The 25,837-nt window shown below is 40.2% G+C and overlaps 1 protein-coding gene across 1 annotated transcript in view; it reads right to left on the reverse strand.

Moving 5' to 3' along the window:
• Positions 1-658: 658 nt before the first annotated feature.
• The window catches only part of SIM1 (SIM bHLH transcription factor 1), a 58,980-nt gene continuing 33,801 nt past the window's right edge, over positions 659-25,837 (reverse strand). The window contains exons 9-11 of the mRNA XM_030554226.1: positions 15,038-15,203; positions 7,074-7,479; positions 659-1,389 (exon numbers count right to left, since the gene is read on the reverse strand). Of these exons, the coding sequence (XP_030410086.1) occupies positions 659-1,389; positions 7,074-7,479; positions 15,038-15,203 (1,303 nt within the window). The remainder of the gene's footprint in view (positions 1,390-7,073; positions 7,480-15,037; positions 15,204-25,837) is intronic.

Consider the following 25,837-nt stretch of genomic DNA (forward strand, 5'->3'; position numbering starts at 1 on the left):
TCCAGTAGCCAGTCATAACTATGTTGCTCAATTTATGTCCTTCAAGTCAAACAAGTGTGTAATTATGTGTGTGGCTATTCAATAAAGTAATAATTCTGAAGATCTCGCTCTCTTTTTCCTTTTAGCTAGTCCTAGATGCTTTATGCCACTGAGCAACATAACATGGCTAGAGCCTAGTGAATAAACAAATCAGTTAATGTACCCATTTGATGTGTATTTTGAAAAGATATATGATCCACATTTTGGCATGTAAAGAATGCATAGCTGTTTGGTGACTAAGACCTGTGGGGCACATGCAATTCAGAGAGTCTGCCCTTAGTAGTATTTTCATCAACTGATTCCAACACAACATGCATGAATTGCTCAGCTGGCCTGTCACAATGTGCTGTCAACACAGACCTCCTCTATCTTCTTTTCTATATAATGTGGCAGTAACTTTGACTTTAGCTCCATTCACTATAACCTTGAATGCCAGTGCTTTTTTATTTTTTTTTTTTACAGTAACGTATCAACTCACTCATCCTCAGCACCTTAGGTTATTCTCTCTAGTGCAGTGTGATATATCAAATGCTGGTAACAACAAGGGCATTAAAACTTATATATCTTCCAATTATATTTCAAAGACTTTTTTAGAGCACAAAATATTTTAGAAAAAACATCAGCTTCCATTGGTTATTATAACGGATGTCCCCTTGTGTCCCTGTGCTGGATCTTGCTGCATCCTTAAGTGAGAAGTCACATCAAAGTGTGATCCATTACAGCCCAACGAATAGTTTCTAATGGTTTCACTGTCATATAGATGCTCCAGAGCATACCCAGTTAATGTGTAAGCATGCTTGTCAAAGTACTGCCTATGTGAGGTGTAATAGTTTGGAGAAGCTGCTGGATGGTCCCCTGTGGCTTGATGAGGGGACATGTCTGAATGCAGGTAGTCTTTAGCTAATATCAAACTAGATTTAGAAATGCGGTCAGAATTTGGGCTGCTTATCCTAGACAGTGTTGTGGGGCTGTTGTCATAATCATTTTCATGTGGGCTCATAAGCTTTCCATCTCGTTGCTGGATGTGTTCACAAGGAGAGGTGTTGGCAACTGTAGGAACACGACAGACATCCCCTGTCAACTGCTGTGGCTGGTAGTTTGCAAAACAAATGGAGTGCTTTTTCCCTGCTCCATTAATAGAGACCAGCTGATCAGGGGTTGTTTTCTGTAGCTGAAGCCTGTTTTCTTCCTCTTTAATCATTTGCTGGGTAGCTCTTATTAGAGTTTCAATTTTGCTGGGCTCATGTGGACTACTTTGATACTGCTCGGTATGGTATCGGTCTCCTGATTCACTAGCAGAACCAGGATCTGGGGAGCTAACAACACTGTCCTCATCCCAGTGTCCTCTCCCTGCAGAACAGATAAAGAAAGAGAACAAGTCATCAGTTTTGGTTTGTATGTGGATCTCATACAAACCAAAGGTAAACAATCTAAAGTCGTCTTTTTAATTAACGATGGGTTGTGTGTTGGTCTTTCTGGTTATTGTTTGCTTTACAGTATCACCTGGAGACCCAAACTGAAATGAAAGTCCCATTGTGCATAAAAGACAGTCAGTCCCTGACACAAAAATTAGACAAGAAGCAATATAAGTACTATTATCCCCCCTTTTTCAGATGGGAAACAGAAGCAGAGGTTAAGTGGCTTCCCCAAGATTGCAAAAGAAGCCCAGAGAAGAGCCAGGAATTCAAATGGGGTCCCTGAGACCCAGACAAGTGCTTTATCTTTAAAACCATTCTTCCTACCACATAAGTATTATAAGGATATAAAACATCAATTGGGCACAAAACTGCAATTCAGTCTTTCTGAGTTCTAGTCCCAGGTCTAACACCACTAGCCTTGATTTAACCAATGTACATTTACCACCCTCCCCTGTAATATGCAGATAACGCTACTTCTTCAGAGGGATGTTCCGAGAAGAAAGTCTGCTTGATCCAATTTTGAACATAAAGGCCTGATTTTCAATGATAGTCTGTAATTAGGAGGTGTAATTAGCACCTACAATGAATTACAAAAACAGCTCGCAGCACTTGGATGTCTAAGTACCTCTTTGCATCCAGAAAATCAGAGAGTAGATTGAGACTCATCTGAAAATCAGGCCCACAAAAGGCTATATAAATTTGTATTCATTATTATTATTATTATTAGACTGTGTCCTTTTGATTCCTTCTGTGCTTTAAATGTAGGTAAAATATATTATAAATCCAGACACTGGGTGGCCTTACATAGCACATTATACTTGCTGCCTGGCAATAACAAAGAGAAACAACAAAACAGTTGCCTTTGTGTTCACAGATACAGCAAGTTAGCACTGTACTTAGTTTTGTAATATAAGAATACTGTTGTCTCAAACATTTAGAATAGGAAAATGTAACCGTGCTTATCTGAAGTTTCCCTGTCTTCAAGTAATAAGGCCCACAGATCTGTTACAGGAAGTGTTCAAGTTGGCTTGCAGTGGAGGGGGCGGAACCAGACCCATCCATCACTTGCAGGAGAGGACTAACCCTATCCCTGAAGAACCTAACAATTGAAAGAATTTCCACAGTGAAGGAAGATAATACTCAACTACAGAGACAATATAATAATGTAACTGGTAAAACACCTGCTAATATATATGTCCATTGCAGAGCACAAGAAGGACTTCTGCAATTACTGAATGCTATGTTTTGTCTCAGCTTATATAAATGATATTGTTTACTTGGGAGGGCAGGATTTGTGGACCTTATTACTCAAAGAAAGAAAATTTCCAGGTAAGCACCGACAATTTTTTCTATTCTTCTTTGTATTAAGGTCCACATATCTATGAAAGTGGGATGTTATCACCATTGTGCCTCTAGTGTGGGTGATAAAGTTAATAACTGTGGCAAATACTATATACAGTACATTCTCTGTGTATATCTGGGATATTATATTGTGGAGCACTCTCTGCTGAAGGCAACATCAGCTAGCTGTAGGCCCATCACCATAGCATCCAAGCACCTAACAAACATTAATGTAGCCTTAATATATACTATTGAAAAAGGGAATTATTATTTATCTGTATTGCAGTAGCACCCAGAGGCCCCAGTCAGGATTAGGACTCCATTGTGCTGGTCACTGGAAAAAGAATAAAAAGAAGATAGTCCTTTCTCAAAGTGCTTAAAATTAAAATCCTCATTTTATAGATTGGGAACTGAAATTTAGCAAAATTATTGACCATATTCTGATCCCTTTGCTCACAGTGAGTAGCTCCTTACCTCCCAAATGGGCCCATTGGCTTCATGTGGATGCTTATGGAGAAAGCCTTCAATGTGAGTGAAGGTATCAGAATTTGTCCCAAAGGGATTATTTGTATAAGTGTTCATCCTCAAGAGTAAGTGGCTCAAAATCTGGCCCTACGTAACTTGCCCAAGGTCCCACAAGAAGTCTGAGAGTTTTTCTCTGCCTAAGACAACAGTAGCTTTGCCTTTTCTGGTTCCTACTTGTTTAGAAAAAATTTGGTGGATATATTGTCTGTTGTGGCCAATATACGCCCATTGTCCATGGAGAGAACCAGTTGCCTGAGTCCATAACAAATAGTTCTGAGCTCTCATGCTGTACCTATATTGCCAGGGCCATGCTCCCTGGTTTGTCTGTGACTCCACAAAGAAGTGCCCTATACTTCCAGGCTGGCAGCATTGTCATGACTGTGTCTGATTTATGAAGCACTTTTCCCACTTTCACTGATGGGTCGGATAATATGGAATATGGAAGGGACTGAAGAAAATTCTGGAGAGTTCTCAGTTTGCCTGTGGTTCACTGTAGTGTATCTATGTACAATGCTATCATGTCCAAGAGGAACACAAATGACTGTACTAGAGGCACTGTAGTACAACTCACTTCCTGTGTGAGTATTTATAGTTCGTCTTGCTACTCCTCCAAGAATATCACCCTATGCTTATTTGGAATCCAAATCTTACACTGAGCATCTAGTATCAATTTAGCTCTGGATGGGACACTGAGGAAGGGGTAAATATGGTTCCCTTCTTGTTTGAGAGCTATTATTAGTACCACTAATGTCTTTGCACACTATCCAAAAGGTAAGGACTTGTGTTGGAAGTGATGTTATCCTTTGGCATCGCAAGATAACTTTCTGTGGGATGGTAATGATGGAATATGAACTTATATCTCCTTTCAACTACAAGTAACAGAAAAATATTGCTGATCATTGCTGGGATGAATTTCAGAGTCTTCATCTTAAATTTCCATTTTTTTAAAATGTGTTCAAATGATTAAAATCCAGCACTTTTCTGCTTCTGCCCAATCTCTTTTTGACTCTTTTTGAACAGGATGGAGTATAGGTCTTTGCCCTCCTCGTAAGAGAATATTGATTCCATAGCCCCTTATCTATATGGAAATGGTGTAAATAGCTTCTTCCTGTCCCATTTCTTTCCTGGATAAGTTGAGTTAGAGTAGAAAATGAATCTATATCTAGGCTTCTTATGAAATTCTAATGAGTATCCTTCTGGAGAGGTCTGGGACATGTTTATCCAATATGAACAGTGACCATTGTTCTGCACACTGGAAAGGATATGAATCATGATGTTAAGAAGGCTGGATATTGTGTGGTAAACTACAACCTCCTCCAGTCTGTTCTTTCTCTCTCTAATGTAGTGGTTGTCCCTCTAGTTGTACAAGGAACTTTTTTACATTTGAAATGTGGCTTTTTCTCTCTTCTTTAGTGCCTACCAAAGGCTAGTGTTCTTTTGTCTTGTCCAAATACTCCAATCCCCTCTTCCCCCCACCCTCCGTAGTTTATCAGTTCTCCAAAATACTTTCTTACAGAGTATTTTGAAACACACAGGAAAGATGTTCTCTTGCACTTGTGCTTTCTACAAGGGAAACCAGAAGCAGAACATTGTATTGTAACATATTGCTCTTGCTGAGAAATGTAGTGCATCAAGGGATGCATCTAAAACAAGTTCTGTCACCAAGAAGATTTTTCAGACAAAGGGCCCTAGACCACCAGCTTCCTTGGTCTTGAGGAGAATGAGATGCTAAAACGTATCTGTCCATGAAAAGGTAGAGCAGGCAAAATATTTGGAGGCAGCTGAAGCCCTCAAAGTTGGCCAAACTGGCCTCAGAATTTCTTCTAAGGCATGAATCAACTGTCCAGTCCACGGAACCCTTCGAAGAAAATCCCCCTTTGTGGGAATCACTTATAATAAAGAAAAGAGCTGAGTTCATTTGGGGGAGAAACAACACATTTTATGTAAACTTTTTAGAACCTTTTGTCTTGTTTGTTTAACCTTTCTCGGCTTTGGAGGAGACTCACATTTCTTCTTAGTGACATCCTCCAGAGCTTCATGAAGAGGGATGTATGGTTCCAGTTTAGATCCAGAAGAAATATTATGTGTTCATTTCTTAGGAGATGTAAGAGATTGATTCCAGTAGTTTGTCAGTAGTGTGGTTTGGAACTGCCTGTCTGCAACTGTGGAGGCAGAGTGAAAATGGTAGGCTCTTCAGAACATGGGACATTCCCTTCCTGATAGTGACTGACAGGTCTGGTTCTGCCCCCAAAGCTACATGCAGGCTGACGATCCACTGTAATAGATCTGTGGAGCTTCATACAATGAGGAATTATCTGAAGCATCTGAAATAAAAGTTAAACTAAGAAGCAAATCAAAACTAAGCTCTATTTTTGGCTTTCTTTGATTGTCTGTGGTAAAAAAGTGATAAACATATTTTTATCGTATCTGTAAGAACTACACTATATCCATAAATAATATTTTACATTACTCTATTAGCATGATCACCAACAATTATAACATGAGAAATATATATATATCAAAGCGTATGTCTATAGCTGAGAAATCAACTCACACGTCTCATTTCTCATATTGGGAAGAAAAAGCTAGATGAACTCATGAATATCAATATTAGGGAGCAGAATACAAGGAAGTGCAATAGCTTATCACAAACAGAAAGCCGCAGAACAGTACTAACCAGAGGTCTCTATTCTTCCTTCTCTTTCTTTCAGACTGTATTTCCTTGAATCTGCTATTTCATTTTCTCTCTCGGCATATTTTTTTTTCTTACTGGAATGAAACAGTACCTATTCTTTCTAAATTTATAATGCCACATGCTAAAAGTCAATGGAGCTATGCCAATTTACAATAGCTGAGGATTTGGCCCTATATAAAGTGCTCTCATGAGTTCTTTAGGTAATACCTAGTGCTGCAATCCAGTTCTTTTTTCAATATTCACAACTACTACTACATGGGACTGCCACAAATAGTCTATAATTATCTCCATGCTTCTCATGGCTTTTTTTTTTTTTTTGCTAATTTGTATATGAAACAGCTGCAGCACAAGGTAGGTTGTGATGGATAATGCTCAAAAAGTTTGGAAGTACAATTTGATTTGGATAAGCACCTGGTATTCTGAGTATTTATGTGAATTTTATCCAAACCTCTTGACTCTATCAAATCAAGATAAGGGCTTCTTTTGATGTTTCTAATACTCTTTTAGTCTGGCAGGAATTACTTGGAAAACAGTCTGTCTTGGTTGTTGTTGGTTTTTGGTTTTTTTGTTTTTTCCAGCATATTTACTTCTAGTCCAAGACAGGACCAGTGGAAGGGATCAAAAGTTTAAAAAGTAAAAAAGAGGGGAAAAATCTCCAATTTTTTTCCAAACTACAGAACATATTAAATTTAGGTTTGGTTCTGGATAAAAGTTTGGGTTAGTTCTTATTCTGTCCAAACTTGCACAGCCTTCACTCAATGTAATAAAACATGTATGCTAAGTGCACCTCTTCACATGTTTGCTAAGATTTCACTTACTATGCGTTCCTAACTAAATTTCACAGTTAAAGAAGTATGGAACAAATAGAATATTTTACGATTTAGGCGAGATCATCAAAACCCAGACTTGCACCTTCACAACTCCCAGTTCATACACACAAATCCTGACTTGAGCACACACATCAGAAGTCACATGTATACAAGTTGGGCATGTTTAAGTCCTTTGAAAATCTGCCTCTATACTGCTATAGCGCCATTTCAGCAATTATCTCTTACCATGTATCCTGTGAACTGAAGTGATGTGGGGCATGCTGTTTTCATATGCTTCTCTGCTTTCAGGGGAAGCTTTTGTCAGGGGCAATGCTGAACGAGAACCCCACCAAGTATCCCTTCCAGGCTGCGGTGTGCCCAGGAAATATCTACCAGCCTCACACCTGCCACCTTCACAGGCCTGAGTATGGAAATGTCTATCATCAGTCAACCTGGAATGGTCAAGTGCAAAACCATAGCAGAGAGAGCTGCGGTCTGAGTACTGTCTATAGGCACAGGAGACATCATGGTGTTGAGAGCTTGGCCTTTCAGCAGGTTCCAGTAATTGTGGAGAGGCAGTATCAGTTAGTGGACTTCCACCCCATTGGCTCTCATGGTCAGATTCAGATCTTTCTGTGTGAAATCCAGAATACTGTAACACAAAAGGAAAGACAGAGGTATAACTAAACCTGAACAAGACATCATAAGCAACTAGACTGGGGGAAAGGTTGCTCTTCTTCTGATGAGGACTCATTTCACAGTCTTTCCCTGTACAGCATTCTGTGATGAGCCCATACCCGACAAGGCAGACATCAGAAAACATCTTCCTCCCCCCTTTAAAAAACCCTCTTATGACATGTGAAGTCTAGCTCACCAAATTCAACACTGATGTTCAATAATTCAGCTCCCTCCTTCCTTTCAAAAGCGGTTTTTAAATGGATTGAAATAACCTCTCGCCCTGAACACGCGCTCATCTCCAAACCAAAATTGAACCTGTTTTGAAATTCCTATTTCATGATCCCTGTCCCTTCTACATATCTCACTTTCTTACCTGTGGTGGCAGATCTTCTCAGAGTTTCCTTTCTCACCTACTGCTGATGGAAAGAAAGATTTCAGCGCCCTCAGGGATTTCAAAATACTGTGGAGAAAAGCTCCAGAGTGCTCCTCAGTTTTAAAGCAGCGGATCAGCAGGATCCCAAAGGGTTACACTGCCCTCCTGCATGAGAGCAAGGAAACAAACTACTGGAGACTATTTACCAGAAGAGGAGACCATTTACCAGATCAGGGGAAGAGGGTTATCTGGTCACCCCCACTTCAGAATAATACTGAATGGTGGGTACAGAGAACACAAAGGGCAGACAGAATCAGGACCTATCTAGGGGGAGGAAGAGATATAGGGCCAATTGGAGCAAGGAGGGTTGTGCTTAGAGGGAGTTAAAGGTAAAGCTAAATTTTGGATAAGCATATGAATTTACAGATGCTTTTCTGAATAAATAATGATTATTACAGCTTATGTATCTTTCTATTAATTTTTGCCATCAAAACATGAGGATCATTTTCTTACATCAGCTATAGACAAGATTATGGAATGGGATGGGACCAAAACATGCAACTCTCATCTCCCTAGTACTACATATCAATGCCACAAATCAATATGCTTAAAAGAACCTGTAATTCTCAACTCCTCTCACTCCCCCGGTAAATACCCAGTAACCTCTCTTTTGGTACAAGTCAAATTTCTCTCCTAAAACACAAGCTACCTTCTCTTTCATTAAACTGAGTTGCTATGAAACTCCTCACTATCAAACAGAATCAAGGTCAATGCACTTACCAATCAAAACTACTGACCATATGTTTGACTTCAGGAAAGTTAAACCATCTGTGCAACTCCAGCAGTGGAACTATTTGGTCAGAGAGGGGGGCAGGGACGTGTGCGTGTTTTTAATTGCTTATTTCTGCAGCATTTTGAGTTATAAACTCTGTTTGTTGACAAAAAAACTAACGAGTCTAACTGAGAAATGCTAGCAGCTTTGCATAGCCCAGTCATGTTTTGTTATTTGTTCACAAAAGAAAATTCAATGCAAAAGACCTACCTACAGACTTATGGGCAGAAGACATGCAGGGTGGAGCAAATGACTAACAGTCCAGTACAACCCTATTTATCTCACAGTCTTATGGAACACCAGACCCTTTCAGATATATAAGTTTTAGATGAAGATGAGGGAACAAGAGGCAACAAATTAGACCCTTTAAAACCAGCCTGGAAAATCATCCAACATTCTGAGCCAGGAATACAGATTTCTCGGCCTTTGATGGCTAAGATCAGCTGTTAGTTGGGATATAATATCATGATATTATACCTTACCCTACCTTAGCTCACATAAATGGACTTCAGTTAGCTGTTAATTTTTGTTAATTGGTGTAGCATTGTGTGCCAAACTAGTAAATAAACTCTTCTCTGCTCTTCCTAGCATGAACATCCTCAAACTTTTCTGTGACAAGGACATAGAGTTTGTTTTGAAAAGTTTTCACACAAAAATTTATTTTGGTCAATTTTTTTAATTTTTTTCCACAAAAAAATGCAAACCAAAAAAATTGAAAATCCTTTGGTAAAAGTTTTCACTAAAAATAAAAAATGCTTTTCGGTTCAGTTTTTGGATTGAGGTTTTCAAAAACTGTTTTGTTTTGTTTTGTTTTTTTACCAAAAATAGAATGGTTTCACTATTTTATTTTATTTTTTTAAAAAGATACTTTTTTGGAAAAAAAACATGATTTCACATGAAAAATAATTGCATTAATTTTTTGTCAAAATGAATTTCCAATGGAAAACTGAAATTTTCCATAGGAAGGGGAAGTAGGGGCATCAGGTTCCCAAACCACTACTCCCATGAGACAATGCTCCCCAATGGGAAAATGCAGTTTAATGTTGTACTGACTAGAAATGAAGTGTTTTGACATTCCCAAGTTTAGAATGTTGCATTGCAATCAAAAATGTCAAATGATTACATTTCAATATTTTGAACAGCAATTTTTCAGAACTTCTGTTCCACAAAACTTTTTGAATTTAAACTTTTCATTTTAATTTGGGATGACAATAAAATGTTGAAATGTTAGAATTTCTCACAGGGTGAACATTCCTAATATTGCTCAGCTTTCATGGGCATTTTTTTTCTCCAGGCTCTATTATGCAGCTACATTGCTACCAAGATGGAAAGAGTTTTTGTCCCTAATGATATATTTAGGTTGCAATGAAAATGTGTTTGACTTCTGTGGTGAACTTCTTCACATAGGTAAAAATAAGAGTGAATTCAACAGGTCTCACACACATTTCACAGAGCAGGGAACCATTCCAAAGGGCACATATCCAATGTATCAGAAATGAACCAGGTAATGGCCATATAGCCAAGTAACCAAAACTAGCAAGACTTTGTACTTGATGTAAAAGGTGGTCATCTGAGACCTGACCTGGAGCTGGTAGGCCCTGGGCGAAATTAAATTAAAACAATGAGTTATTTGTGGCTCACATGATCTAGACATAACCTAAAACATTTTTTTTAAAGCTTCTCCAGTTGGCATTATTAAGCTGTCTCTACTGCTGCCTTCCCACCCTTATGTCTTCTGGGAACATGATGTTCACAGGTGGGATCACTTATGTGGGTAAAGTGTGACTTTCCTCAGTGGTAGTTTTAGGCAGTTGTAAAGCAGCAGCTCTGAGCTCTGCTGAAACAAAAATGAAAACGGCTCCTCTCAAATTAGAATTAGGCTCAATTAGCCCAGGTGATGAAAGGGCACAGAAAACTGAATTTGGTTTCAATAGCAATCTGGCCAATCACAAGCAGAGAAACCATTGTATACTGCAAAGAAACTGCTCCTGCATAATTGAAAATTTTCAGCTTTGCTCAGTTTTCTCCATGTCTGCTCTCAGGCAGCACTTTTTAGACATGTGGCTTGTTTAATCAAATTAAGTGATAAAGGTTGGGACAAGATGAAGGACTTCTTTGGCCTGAGACAATGCCTGAAATCAATCACACCTTCCAAAGCTAAAAATATTGTTGGCAGAAAAGAAATAACAATGAATTCAAATGATCTATTTCAGACCACTTCCAGTCCTTCAACTGCTTCCTGCTGGGCTGCCAGCTCCTGACAGACTGACCTGGCACTTCCAGACACTACAGCTGTCTTCCAAAATGTTAGTTCAGTGTGCCAGCCTGATGAGAAGTGATCAGAGGATTAGCATCAACCTAGAGAGGGATCATTTGGACTCATTGATGCTCCTTTTATCCCAGAGAATTTTCGGGAGGGTTTTATTTGGGGGGGTAAAAAGAGGAAGAAATCAATCCTCCCATGACTATCTAAAGCTTAGTTTAAGAGATGCCATAAAAATGTATTAGGCTACAATATTTTTTGTCGCTTTTCCCCTACCAGACACACACCTGACCTCCCATTTCATAATACTGAATACAAGTGTCTCATTGGCCTCAGCCCTCATCCTTCCATAGATAGCAACAACAGCCAGCTTCACACACAATGCCAGACATTCATGCAATGGATGTTACAGTTATCTAATTTCCTGGCAGCCTGCTCAGGTTTTTATCATTATAAACTGTTAAATATACAGTGAAATCCTCTCAGAGTGGAGTCCTCTTTTCCATGAAAAACTTTCACTAGATGAGGCGTTAGCAGCTTTTCCTCTTGATTTGTGTCTTAGCCATGAGAAAAAACATCACAGATGCGGGCTGCATTGTACTAAGAACATATGCATGCTTTTAAATCACTTTTATCTTTCTTCTTACTAATGTAACCCTGAAATGTAAAATATGTTCTTTTTGCATTCACTATTATAGGCAGAACAGATGGTGAAAGGCTTAGATTAAAGTAATACAGCATGTCCATTAAAATAACCCCCACTGCTGGTGAGTCTTCACCAGATCAGGAGTTATGTTTACTATAAAAAAGGGTTTTGCTTTGCTGTTTGGAATACATTGGCAGTTGCCAAAGCTTTAGGCTATAGCAAGAAACAGTAAACAAATGAGAGGCAGTCTAGCATGGGCCCCAATCCTAATGTCCTTACATAGCCCTTTAAAACAGTTGGTGATTTGGCCGAGTGAGAATGCGTATGGGTTGCAGAACGAATCCCAACGATTCCTTTTAGAGTGAATGTAGAGCAAAATTGGCATCAACATCAATTGCATGGCAACTTAGCAATAATTAATGTGCACTTATAGGGCAGTGTTATTGCTACAGTAAAAAAAAGTATATGGTCTAATAATTACTAAAAACCCAACAGCTATTGAATATAGTCTTCGCCAAAGAGAACTAAGGAAGAGGTTTAGACAAAGCAATAAAGGCTGATCAAAATCTGACCATAAAAGGTTTCCATCTGAGGCTGAGAACTTCCAACTTTTCCTTTAAATGATCATTACTAATGGAAGATTAAACTCCAAAGCAATTGTTCAGATGATCACAATTAAAACGTTTTGCCAATCTTGCTATTTCCTGTGTACAGAATAAATGAGGCCCAGGGCTAGATCTTTGGGATATAGAATAAATGAGGTCCAGAGCTAGATTTTGGGAGACCTCAAATAGAATTATAGTAATGAGGCTGAGGAGAAGGAAAGGGATATCCTTTCGTCAACTCAGTCATTCCTTTCTCTAATAACCCCAACAGTCTCTCATCCCTTCCTTCTTCTATCCTCTTTCCTGTATTTAATCTCTCCACCTCTATAATCAGGCTCCACAAGCAGATCAGTGCATTCAGACAGCAGCAGACCGCACAATCACATAATGAATATTGGTCTGCCCTAGAATTTGGCAGTCCCTTCTCCCACCCTGAGGCAGGCTTTGCAGGTCCCTGTTCTGCTATAATCAATTTGAATTAAACAAATTCTGACAAGCACTTGCAATTCGACAAAGTTACTTTCGGTGAAAGAGATTCTAGTAGAAAGATTCTGCTCTGCAAATACCCTGGTCCACCTTATTCAGCAGTAATATGAGGTTTAAGAAAAATGTAAACATTGTGTTAAAAGAGTCGAGCTCCACTTCTCCTGCCCATGTAATGACCATGCAACTGAGATTTATTAAAATCTGCTTTTCTTACAGTCCACATCTCATGTAGCTGCCCTAGTGGTACACAGCTGGCAAAGGTTCTCAGTTTCCCCTGTTTTTTCTTCTAAGAGTAAGGAAGCAAGGGGGCACATAGTTAAAAAACTCAGGTACTATTAAAATACCTACTGACAGCTGGGTAACCCCAAGGGATCTTCATGTTCAATGGCTCTAATTTTAGTAAGAATTCCCACCTCCAAAAAAAACAGGCTCTGCATGTGAGCCAAAACCACTGCCATCATTTTACAGCCATGCTTTTGAGTCACTCTCCATTTCTCCACAACTGAGTGACAGATTATGTGGGCTGGAAACTGATGGGCACAGGCAATGCCACCTGCTGCAAGTTTTTTACAACAGCTTCAGTTGGTCTTTCAACAGTTTATTCAGTGACTGGAAGGGATGAGGTACAGACAAGCTGCCAGCATTACTTGTGGTGGGGTGCTATAATGTACAGCATGACCATTTTTCAAGAAATTGGCAACCAGCACTGTTGCCGCTTTATATATGACAAAATCTATCACATGACTTTCCTACCAGTTTAACCAGTGATAAGGATGTAAATTGAAATGGAGACTAACCATAAAGGCAACAACTGCTACTAAATTAAGGCCCAAATACATGAGGGTTGCTAAAGGTGCTAGCAAAAGAAAATTTTTGGTGGCCAGGAGGAAGAATCTAATCTCAGGTCGGGGGCAGGGGGGAGGCTTTGGATAAAACTAACAGTAGTGAACATGGCCTATCAAGAGACAATGCAAAACAATGGATGAGTTCAGATGCCCAAAAGATAAACAGTTGAACACCTCATTGGGAATATTTTGTAGATTAAAATTTTGAGAAATTTTAAACACATTTTATTAGAACTATTCATTGTGGAGCATTCAGGAGGAAAGGCTATTCTGGACCAAGACCTGAGTAACACACAAGAGTGTAATGTGATCAAAATATGAAGTAACAGTAACTATAATGACCATTTTAAAAATTGGCTTCACAAAGTTAGGAGGTCCCCTGAGGTGCCAAAATAAGTATCCCCATATTAAAAGTACTTGATACCCAGCAGCTCTCACTGCAGTAAGTTAAAACTGCTGGGTCCTCAGCACTTCTGAAAAACAGGCCACTTATTTAAGCACCACAGTATGAACACAAATTCCTCAGTTTAAGAACCCAGTTTTGCAAATATTGGTCTTGCAGGGAGATCATATCAAGAGATAACACTACGGGCCAAGTATTCAACTGGACTCTTTGCAGGCATCCACAACTATCTGACTATCACCCCTTACTCATGCAACTATCTCCACTTGGAGCACATGAGTAAGGCCCACAGGACTGGGCTCAATGTTTGGTAGCCACAACAGTGTGTATGCTCAACAAACCATACTTTCCTAATCAAATATGGGGTTCTGTGCAGCCAAAGTGTTGTATGAACAGATTTTTGCAAGCACGTTTTTGGAGATCCATTGGAAATTTGACCCGATACAATAGTCAAGGGATTTTTTTTAAATGTAAGCCTGAATATGAAAAAAAGGGAATTAAAGTCTATTAAAACCTAACACCATCTGCCTGTATTTCCTTTTCCCATTCACAACTTTGTGCCTTCTTCCTCCAGTTCACCAAGCCATATCATCCTAACCCCTCCTAGAAACTCACTTCTTTTAGCAAATATTTCACCACTCCACTCATGTGCTTCCTAGTGTCTTTCATTCTCCTGATAAATTATAGAGCTAGAAAAACAGTTTAAGAAAAAATAGGATCATACCATAACTGGATAATTCAAACAGGCACAACTCAAAGTCCCCAGATACCAAACAACAAAAATGCTATACCAAAAGCTTTTTCAACTCTGTACTTGTCCCTCCCCCATGAAATCCCCACCATATATTACTGATGATTATTTATTGATGTTGCTTTACACTGTACAGGGTATTTTACAATTAACAACACATTCCTGCCCTAAAGATCTTATAGTCTAAGGACCCAATTCTGCCACCCTTTATTTATGTTGAGGGGTACTTTCCTCAGCACATTCTAATTTCCTGCTTGAAGTCAGCCGAAATGAAGTTATGAAGTAAAGAAAGCTTTGTAATATAAACATGTTGTTCAAAGACAGCTACCTGTGGATACGGTGATGTCCTTGACTTTGACTTTGTGCTTGCGAGCCGTGATTTGCTGCCCTTTCTGTTGTCCGTTATGGTTGGAGTTGAATTTGCGTATGAGAATGATGGCTTGGTTGCTGTCACCTGATCCAGGGAGAGTTGTAGTCCTTTATATTCAGTATCTCTATTAAAGGCAGAAGTAGAAGACATAAACTCACTCTATATCTTAATCAGACATGTTTTCCTCTTTGGTGGGGAATGGATACAAACAGTATCTGGAGGAGGGATATCCAGGACAACTGTATAGCTTTAAGTATCAGAGGGGTAGCCTTGTTAGTCTGGATCTGTAAAAAGCAACAGAGAATCCTGTGGGCACCTTATAGACTAACAAATGTATTGGAGAGTAAGCTTTTGTGGGTGAATATCCACTTCATCAGACACATGCGTTGGTATTCACCCACGAAAGCTTATGCTCCAATACTTTTGTTAGTCTCTAAGGTGTCACAGAACTCTTTGTTGCTTTGTATAGCTTTACTTTTTCTCTACAATATGTATTATTAGAAAAGCCTAAAAATGCAACTAATGTCTCATTCTGTTATACAGAGAAATTGTGGACTCAGAGGTAGAGCTGGTCAGAGAAACTCTGACAGAACCATGTACCATTGGAATATATGGTTCCTTTGAAATGAAAATGCTTCATAAAATTGGTTGGTTGGTTGGTTCCAGAATTTCATTTTGGAAGGAAAACAGGATAAAAGTTCTGCCAGTGTCAAAACAGATCGTTATGACATTTTTGAAACAAAAGATTTCAGTTAATCCAAAATGAATATTTTTTCTGGAATTTTTTCTCACAGAGCATTTCCAAAATTTCAGGTTTCACTCTGATTCAGAGCCAAAAAAAATCTTCACAAAACGGAACTCCCATCTTTTGTACAGCATTACTCAAAAGATGTACAGACAAGTAACAAACGCTGTGCTATGCAGTTATCATTTGTATCAGAGAATAAAAGTGACAGAGGGGGCAAGATTCTTCAAAGTTGAATGATCACACATACACAAAGCTGTTCCTTTGCTCAAAGTGTATGTTAAATACGTTTGTTTAATGTTTCATGATAAATTCATTCAGAACACTATGTTACTGGGGAGGGTGCAGGAATCCTGCATATTTCACTGTCTAGCTAGAAGCTGGAAGTAGCTACAGTGGCACATATTTAAAAAAATGATTTTCCTATAACTATTTTATGGCTCTAAAAAATGTCTACACAAAAGTGTTCTTGTTTTTTTTACTTTGGAAATATGGTTATCTTATACACCGCACTCTCCCCATCTTGGCACTCCACTTTCTTCAGTAATACAAATCAGTGATGATGGGGACTTTTGAAAATATTACAAGGCAGTGAGTTTGTAACTATGCAGTTAAAGGGGTGTAGATGGGTTGTTGTTTTTTTAAACAGACACATATACAACTACCAGTGACAGAACAGTAAATCTAGGGATTTGTTAATATTATTTTGGCAATCTCTGAATTCAAATTGCTGTAATTTGTGAGATCATATCATTCATTATTCCCAAGCATTCAGGCAATTGATGAATGTTTGTGAATATGTTTGCAAATCTTGAAACTTTCATAAATTATCCATCCAAAAATTTACTATTCATTTAAAGATCTTCAATAATCCAATCTGGGAGAACTGAAAAAAATACCGTGAAACTTAAATTACCAATCACTGAGTAGCCAAAAATACCAGTTCACAAAATCAGGTTATTCATTCAAACTTTTTAGTGAATAGTTTATGCAAATACATTCTAAGAAAATCTGCAATAGTTCATAATGATTTGCTAACCAAAACAGGGGATAAATTCTTAGGATAGAATTATGCCCTTGATCTACGTGACTCTGTGAGGGGAACAGGAAGTGAGCAGCCTCCATCTCTCGGCATGATTGCATAGAAACTACTCTGATCATGGCTTGTGGAGAAGGAAGAAAGTAAGAAGCTGCATTCTGCATCCTGCCTCCCACAAACCAGCAGCAAAGTGGGAGGAGCCATGGCTCTGCCTCTGCTTTGTGCCAATCAATAGAGCAAGAGGAGGACAGGGGAGGAATTGTGACTCTCAATTCTTTTCTGGGGCAGTGCAGTTGCAGGTTGCCTCATACTCAGGACTGAATCTAAAGGTTCAGTCTAGCCCTTAATGAAAACTATTAATAACAAATCATTCAACAATCTCCACCTACCATATCCTGAACCATAATCATACGTACATTGATGTAAGCCATGCCGGTTAAAAATATACATAAACTGTGCCCCAGCCTCTGCATTTCTCTGCTTAGTACAATGAAACTCTTTCAAATAAAATATCATGGCTGCAGGGACAAACCTGATAAATGACTGAAAACGTCCATATATTCAAATGATTAAATATGATGAACCTCTGAATAACTACACAAATAAACCTGCTGAACAGACAAGTTAATTTATGGTCAATACATCTGTTCCAGACTAAAACTTGTTTGTACCAGGTAATCAACAAACCTGTTAGTAGAACAGATTTCCTATTGAAGGCCTCGTCTCTCCGACAAGAAACATACCGTACAGTATAAATGAGCCACTGTAATTAGAGCAGTAGCTGGGTACAGTATCTCCCATTTACAACAGACAGATGTTTCCATAGTGTATAATTAATGTTTTGTAATGCTTAGCTACGTCTTTAAGGAATTCATTTCTCCAAACATTGACTTTAATGGAGATGGGACTGTGCCATATTTGGATCTGTGTTTCAAACCCTCACAATATTGTGAGGGTTTGGATCAAGGATTTTGGCTTGGCTTATTAGACAAGGAAAGCCCAGCAACAAAATTTGGAGCCCTGTTTTTATCCTCATTAATTTGGGCAGTGACTGGATTCAGGGTTGTGGTGCAGGCCTATCTCTATGCACAAGGCATCTGTTTCTGCACAGTTGAGTGCTACAAATTTGCTCTTCGATTGCATGAAAGGTCAAATGCAATATTAAAATGAAGGCTGCTAACATTCTGTAGTTAGTCTTTATGTTTAATTATTAAAACATCATAATGTATTATAATTGGTCTTCAAAAAAATGTTCATAACTTCCAACTCTGACCCAACACCTTTCCTATGGCAACAACACTGCAGGGAAAATTATTAGGACAAAACTAAGGAGACAACATGTTCACAACTTTGCTGGTAAGCACCAGGGTTGTTTTGTTAGTGTCTCTGCTCCCTCTCCTGCAGTATCTATATAATATAAATGGATAATCCAACCTTGTTGGCTACCCACTCCTCCTACTACAACTTAGCCCTCTCAGCTCCACATCCACCCTGGAACAGAAGGCTTCACAGGAATACAAAGTACCACTTCATTATAACAAAGACAAAGATAAAAGGTGATGGGAAGAAACGGCCCCTCACCACTACTTGCATCACAATCCACTACTCCAATACTATCCTTTGTCAGCTGCACCTGTTTAAGTACCAACATATAAATCTTCCAAACTACAATGCAGCACAACACTGCCAGGCCTTTGGGATCTGGGGAACTGTAACACCAGCACCTTCAAATGACCTTGAACCACACTATCCCACCCCTTCCCCAATCTCCACTATCACTGGGTTGAGAACATGTCCCACAAGAACACCGTATGCTACAATAAATGCTAAAGCTAACTGCTTAATCAGTAACCTCAGTAAACAGAGGAGAAGAAAATAAGAGCCTGAAGCTCCTGCAGCTGAATGCAAAGTCAGTGGCCACCATCTATCATCTCATTTTGGATGGAGCACATGACCCTGCTTACATCATTAAAACATGGTTCAGTGCCACCTGCAACCCTACCCTGGCGCCACTAGTCCCCACAGGATACTCTACATCACATCTCAAGACAGATTTCAGAATGCATCAGAAAAAAAAGACAAGACATTGAGTAGCAGTTCTGCTCCCCTCCATCCTCGGATGCAGAAGACATTTCATCTCAGACACAACAACATTTGATTGAATCCATATGATCTGTGAGGCAGAGGATAAGAGGAACATCAGACTGCTTGTGAGGTACATAACTGCAGCTGAAAACTTCGTCCTCTTCACAGAGGATTGTACAAAGCTGCTGCCCTCCATGGTATTGGAATCCCCCAGATTCCTTGTCTTCAATGACCTCAACCTTCATATAGACTGTATCCGTGATACAGTAGCATTGATCTCATGGCCCACATGAAAACCACAGGATTCTACCAGTCAGTCTCTAACCTACACATGCAGCCAGATGTTATGCTGGATCTTATCTTCAGCCTAGCACTGAATACTGGAGACCAACATACCACTGTCCTGGTCTGGTCACCATCTATCCAGAGGTCAGAGCTTTCCCTCCCTCCAGGATAGTGAGCAGCCAAAGCTGGTCTGCTCCTGAGAAACTTCAGAACTTCCTCAATTTCCAACTCACCCTATTTGAACAAGTCACCCAAATACAAGGCCAGTGCACCAATGAGTTAGTACAATACTACAGTCACTGTTCTCCACTACTATTGATGCCTTGGCCCCAAGCTAGCCACTCACCTACAGTGACCAAGAAGATCACAGTGGTTCACAGATGAACTACTGCAGATTAAGCACAGGCACAAAGTTAGAATGGCAATGGTGCAAAAATATATTCTGACTCCCTCCACCTGCACCACAAACACCTGCAGGACAACACCACTACCATAACGGAGAAACAACAAGCTTTCTACCCCTCCCCAATCAGTATTGCAGAATCATGGCCAGCCAAGTTATTTTGCATAGTGAGCTGGCTAGTTAGCCCAGACTGCATAGCCCAGATGACAGATCAAGCACTGATTGTTGTGAAGAGCTCCCTCCCCTGATAAGATCAACCAAATATATATTGAGCTAACTGAGGAAAAACTCCACCTCTGACCAAGTTGTACTATCCATCCCACTACCCCAACTAAGTTTGGTCCCATCACACATGCCAAAGCTCAGGATGCTCTGAAAAATACAAGAGCTACAAGCGAAAAGTCTCCGTGCCCCTGTAAAAAAGATCCATATCCCTCCTGGCTGGTAGTAGCCAGTGAAGAACTATGCCTGCAACTTACCGAAGTAGTCAATGCCTTCTTTAGAGAAGCACAACTACCAAACTCCTTGGAAAATGCAATAGTTATCTCAGCCCTCAGAAAGCCAACACCCTGAAGATCTCTCCAGCTACTGTCCTGCTCCATCCTCCCATTCCTGGGCAAAATAAGTGAGAATGTTGTAGCCACCAAATTCTAACATGTGACATCAGCCAATATCCTGGATACCTCACAATCAAAAGTCAGACCAGGACACAGCACAGAGATGGCTCTAATGGCACCAAAAGACAATCTCCTCCTGGCCCTGAACACATTAGACCTCCATGGTCATGCTGTTGGACCTCATTGCAGCCTTTGACAGAGTGGACAAGGTGCTATTAATCCCCTATGATGGGGTTCACTGACCCCAAACTAAGATTAAAGGTGGTGGAATCTGTATTGATCCAAGGCCCTGTTACTGAGCAGTTGCCAGGCATGCTCCCTGTGGAGGACCTGCTTGAAAGGGAGCTCTAGCAGGCAGGCAGGTAGCTGCTGAAGCAGAGTAATCTACAGGGGCAGGACGGAAACTGTGAAACCAGGCTAGGTTTTGACTCACTCCTTTTTCTCCTTCTCCCTGACCAGAGGGAACAACTGGACTCTTGAGAGAGAGACAGGAAGCCTCCTTACCCCTGAGCTGAGGCTCTTAATTACTGAGCCTGTGCAAGAAAAAAGGCTGGAGCTGGGGACTGCACACACCACTGGGAAGTAAGAGACCATGGTATGGTAAATAGGCAGTGTGCTACAACCTACAGCGTCATAAGAGAAGGGAGATTCATACAGAAAAATTATTGCCTATGAAATAAAAGAGTTCAATGGATCCCAAAACCCAGACTTTTGCTGGACTCTTTCATGATTGGCTCTCCTTTTTCCTCATTTGAATGTGCTTCACCGTAGCGATGAAAGCATCTCTGAGGACCATCAGTGTTCTGTCAAAAACAGAATATAGTCTAATAATTTATGCAGAAGACATATAAAAGTATTGGGACAAACTCTTGCTCACAGAAGTTAAAAAGGTTCTAACTCATCAGCTCTCACAGATACACATCTGTATTGATACATGATAATCCTGTGCCATCTATCCTGGGAGTTTAACTTCACAGCAGTAACACCACTACTGACGATATGAGCATATTGTCATATCAATACTTGGCAATCTGTTGCAGTGGTGTCACGGAGTCACCGGGCGATGCTCTGGAACTGCTCCCCACCAAGCCAGTCAGGACTTTGGGGAGCCTCCTTTCCCTTGGAGCAGACTTGTTCAGGGCAAGAAGCTCACATAGCTTCACCTTCTGGGTCTTTCCTTGGAGCATTTAGCATTCTCTGCCCCTCCGTGCGCTTCCCACAGCGAGTCCACCCCAGCGGGGTCCTGGGGAAGCCACCGGGTTCTGCACCCCCACTTTGCAGTCAGACGTGACTCTCAGCCAGCCAGCAAAACAGAGGTTTATTCGATGACAGGAACAGGGTTTAAAACAGAGCTTGTAGATACAGCGAACCGGACCCCTCGGCTGGGTCCATTCTGGGGGGCAGTGAGCCAGACCCCCAGGTCTGCCCTCCACCCTTGACCCCAGCCAGCTCCAGACTAACAACCCCTCCCAGCCCCTCCTCTCTGCTCAGCCCCTTTCCCGGGCCAGGAGGTCACCTGATCCCTTTGTCTCCAACACCTTCAGCTGGCACCTTTGCAGAGGGGGGGTCCAGGCCATCAGTTGCTAGGAGACAGAGTGCCAGGCATTTAAGTGCACTGGCCCTTTGCTTTGCCACATACTTAAGAACTGTCATGGGGACACTGAGGCACCAACACAGTATTCACAGAAAACATTAAGAACTTTCCCAGTTCATCACAAGTGGCTTCCCTCTTTATTGTGGTACTGCGGTTGCTGGCTTAGTTTCCTTCATTGGGTAATTGATCCATCCTGCTCAACCCAGATTCCACCCATTCTGGAATACAACAGCAAATCTTCTCATCTTTGCCGCAGAGAACTGGAGGAAGGAACCTTCTCCACCTTCTGCTAGACGTTCTGGCATTGAGCCCCCGAAGGTGGTCACAAGGGTGACCAGGCCCAAATTCTATGCCCTCTACAACTCTTTACTCCTTCCAGGGCCCTTACTAGAAAGGCCCAGAACTTTTCTCCTTCTACAGCCTCTTCTTGTTCTTCAGGAAAGGGAGTTGTTTGTATCATCTAGCACTTCATCCCAGCACTTCTTGCTGTACCAGCTTCTAACTCCCATTAGCCCTGGGAACTACAACTCCCAGAATTTCCCTATCCTAAGCTGAAACAAGAAGAGAGCCTGTAGTTTATCTTAAAGGGCCAGTACATCCTTTTACACAATCATCTTCTAATAGCAATGCCTTGAATTAGCTTTAATCCACTACTAACACAATGTAAAGGTCATTGACGCAGTACAATGTGACTTTGGTATTATCTGAACATAAATGTGAGTGTAAGGGGATATTTATACAATAGGGTTACACATTGTAAACATGATTACCTAATGTTTCTGAGGAGACATAGCAAGCATCTATCCCCACAGTAGAAAGCGTGTTGTCGTTTTAATTGTTCAAGCTATTGGTCCTCAAGCTATTGAACCATGGGTTGGATCCACTAATTACATATAGTCATCGTTCCCTGTGCTTATACACAGATATTGTATTGTTATTTTAAAAATAACATATTTCTGCAATTGGCATGTATGTTGGTTAGTGCCACTGAAGAACTATTTCTGCCAATCTGACATAAAATGGAATAGAAATTGGAATGTTAAGCTGAAATAATAAAGAAAACCCCTATTGCTGGAAGTTCACTGTAATCCATACTCCATCTGTTTCACTCGGTTCCTGCCGTTTAGTTTAATTACGCCAGGAGTGAAAAAAGAAGACTATAACTTTTCTTTGTGTCCAAGCACAGTGCTATAATAAATCATTTTTCTACTTTTGAAAAAATGTATCATGGCTGCTTTCTACCCTCTCTCAGTGTTGACAAAGCCTCATTCAGCTGATGAATAAAAGGAAGACAGTTTCTTGCTCTTTGTTGTCTCCATTACTTTCTGAAGCAGCAGGTGGCACAACAGACTAGACAATTTTCTCATCTGTTATCTCCTTGCTCCTGTACAGAGTATCTCAGCAATGCTGAAAAAAGCCACAGTCTGCTTACAAGATATATAAGATAAGAAGGGGAATTCATGTAAGCTTCCTTAATGCAGTTAGTAGTGATGGGTGAATCATCCTCTACTCTCTTCATCTTAAATGTAAAACAAACTTTTTCTGACGTTTAAAAACATTTTGTGAAGTTTCCTACCCACCTTCCCTTCAGTTTTCAGTTTAATACACTTCTGTACTTCCAAGTTCAAGCCAGGACCAGAAGCAGAAATGCCCATATACAATGGGAAAGGCTGCTCTCTGGCATTTCTTGCCTAACCAGAAGCAGGAAGTATCAAACATCTTGCAAGAAGCTCAGCTCTTGTGAGATTTCCAAGCTAAGGGTGCAATCCTGCACCCATTTACACCAATGGCAAAAATCAGTGAGATGAAGAGCAGACTTTAGTTTTGGATACTCAAGGAGTTTGTTTAATTTCAGTAGGTATCCAAATTTTACCATGCTTACCTGAACTGAAAAGAACCTCTGAACCTTCTGCAGTTCCCTCATCACCTGTTACCAGACTTCATTGGGGTTCTGTTGTGTGACCTTGGGCTACTCATGTCACATTTCAGTGCCTCAGTTTACCCATCTGTAAATTGGGATAATGATACTCACCCTCCTTTGCAAAACACTTTTAGCTGAAAAGCATCACACAGGTCTGATCCAAATCCCATTGAAGTCAATGAAAAGGCTCCCTCTGACTCAGTGGGCTTTGGATTAGGCCCTTCAAGAGATTACTTACTATTATGGTTAAGAATAAGATGAGTTTGGGCAGTTCTGAGTTCCAGGCATTTCTTTCCTCATAAACGGCATTAAGAAGTCTGCATGGGTAGCATACAGCTTGTGGAGTCACAGACATATCTTCTCCCATCATGAGAGTCCCACACTGCAAATCACAGCAAACCTTCAAACACTGAACAATCTCCAAACTAAGGCTTGTCTACACAGTGTGGTAGTGTGCATCATACACTAGCTGGCCCATGCGGACCTTGCTATTGCACACTAAAAACTTCTTACTGCGAGTTCATGTAGTACTGTTTGAAACAGGTCTACATGGACCAGTTAGTGTGCATTAGAATTCCACACACACACACACTGATGCATACTACCACACCCCATGAACAAGCCCAAAGGGGCCGAATCAAGTAAATGGTATTTTATGGACAACTCAGGCATGATGTTTCATATAAAGGAACATTTCGATGCCTGCAGATGTTTTCAAAAAGTGACTGCTGGGCAAGTTTTGTATTTTTCCTGCTTGGTGTCTTCTCCCAGATTGTCTGTCCCTCCTGCTGTCAAATTGGTCTGACAGTTAAATAAAAAAGAGTTCTGGCCTCTGGACCATCATAGTACAGCTGCATTTCCAACAATTAGGAGATGCAGTTTATCATTCCCAGCTACATGTACACACAGAAGCAGTATGATTGTTGGCCAAGTAACAACACTTTGTCTGCTTGAATTCGCGAGGTTTTGCCCAAATTAAAGTATGTGTCAAAGATCTATAATTGTTTTATAAATAAAATTCTTATGATAGTTTAGGATAATTATATACAAAGATCATTTACATCTGTACTCACATGTAACTTGGAAAAAATGTAGAATGCATAAAATAAATGTAACAAAATATGATGACACTAATTCCATTCTGTGATGAGAGTCTATAAAAAGTATATCTTTCAAATGTAAGGTGTCTCAGAACACAGCGGGCCAAAATCACATCTGGTATATATCCAATGATTGTGTAAGTAAATGGAGCAATATGTATTTGTGTATAGCTCTCAAGGCTTTTGGATGTTAGAACCTGCTTGATAATGATAAAGTTGGCTAAGGGAAAGGCTGTTTGCTATGCTTTTTGAAAAGTGCCGTGAGAACTCTAATGTCTACTTGGACAGTCACCAAATACATAAAGAAAGGAGCTTAGTTCCACATTTCCTTTGACAGCAACTCTAACAGTGAAGAACCTCATGGCACACCCCTACAAAGTCAGTACTGGATGTGTTGTTGGATTGATTGACCTTTTATATCATTGTTTTCCATTACTTTAATTTTTTTTAAAGCACTTTCTAGAATGAACTAAAACCCTGCTAGAGGAGGGGTAAAATGGAATTTTTCTCTCTTTAAAAAATGCTTCCTTTGGAAATTGATCTTTGGTCATATTCTCACTTCAGTGTGTCAAGATTTATGCATGCACAGTAATTCCTATTAGTCTTAATGGTACACTGGCACACAGATATAAATTCTCACATACCAGCATGAGAATATTCCCATTACTACAAGCATTTTGCTGTTGCCCAGGCTACACTTCTCACCTCAGTCTTTATCAATGACATTTTTATATGCTGAAATTATTTTGTTTTAGTACCACTGACACTTTTAAGACACTGGACTGGGACCATTGAAATCTGGGTTCAAGCCCCAGCTCTCCCATACACTCCCTGTACAACCTTTGCCAAGTCTCAATATGTGAGATTTTTCAAAAGCACTCGCATGAATATTGGCCTGCTAAATCCAGGGTTGTGAGTTCAATCCTTGAGGGGGCCATTTAGGGATCTGGGGCAAAAATCTGTCAGGAA

Source organism: Gopherus evgoodei, chromosome 3 (assembly GCF_007399415.2).
Source record: "Gopherus evgoodei ecotype Sinaloan lineage chromosome 3, rGopEvg1_v1.p, whole genome shotgun sequence".
Taxonomy (NCBI): Eukaryota; Metazoa; Chordata; order Testudines; family Testudinidae; genus Gopherus; species Gopherus evgoodei.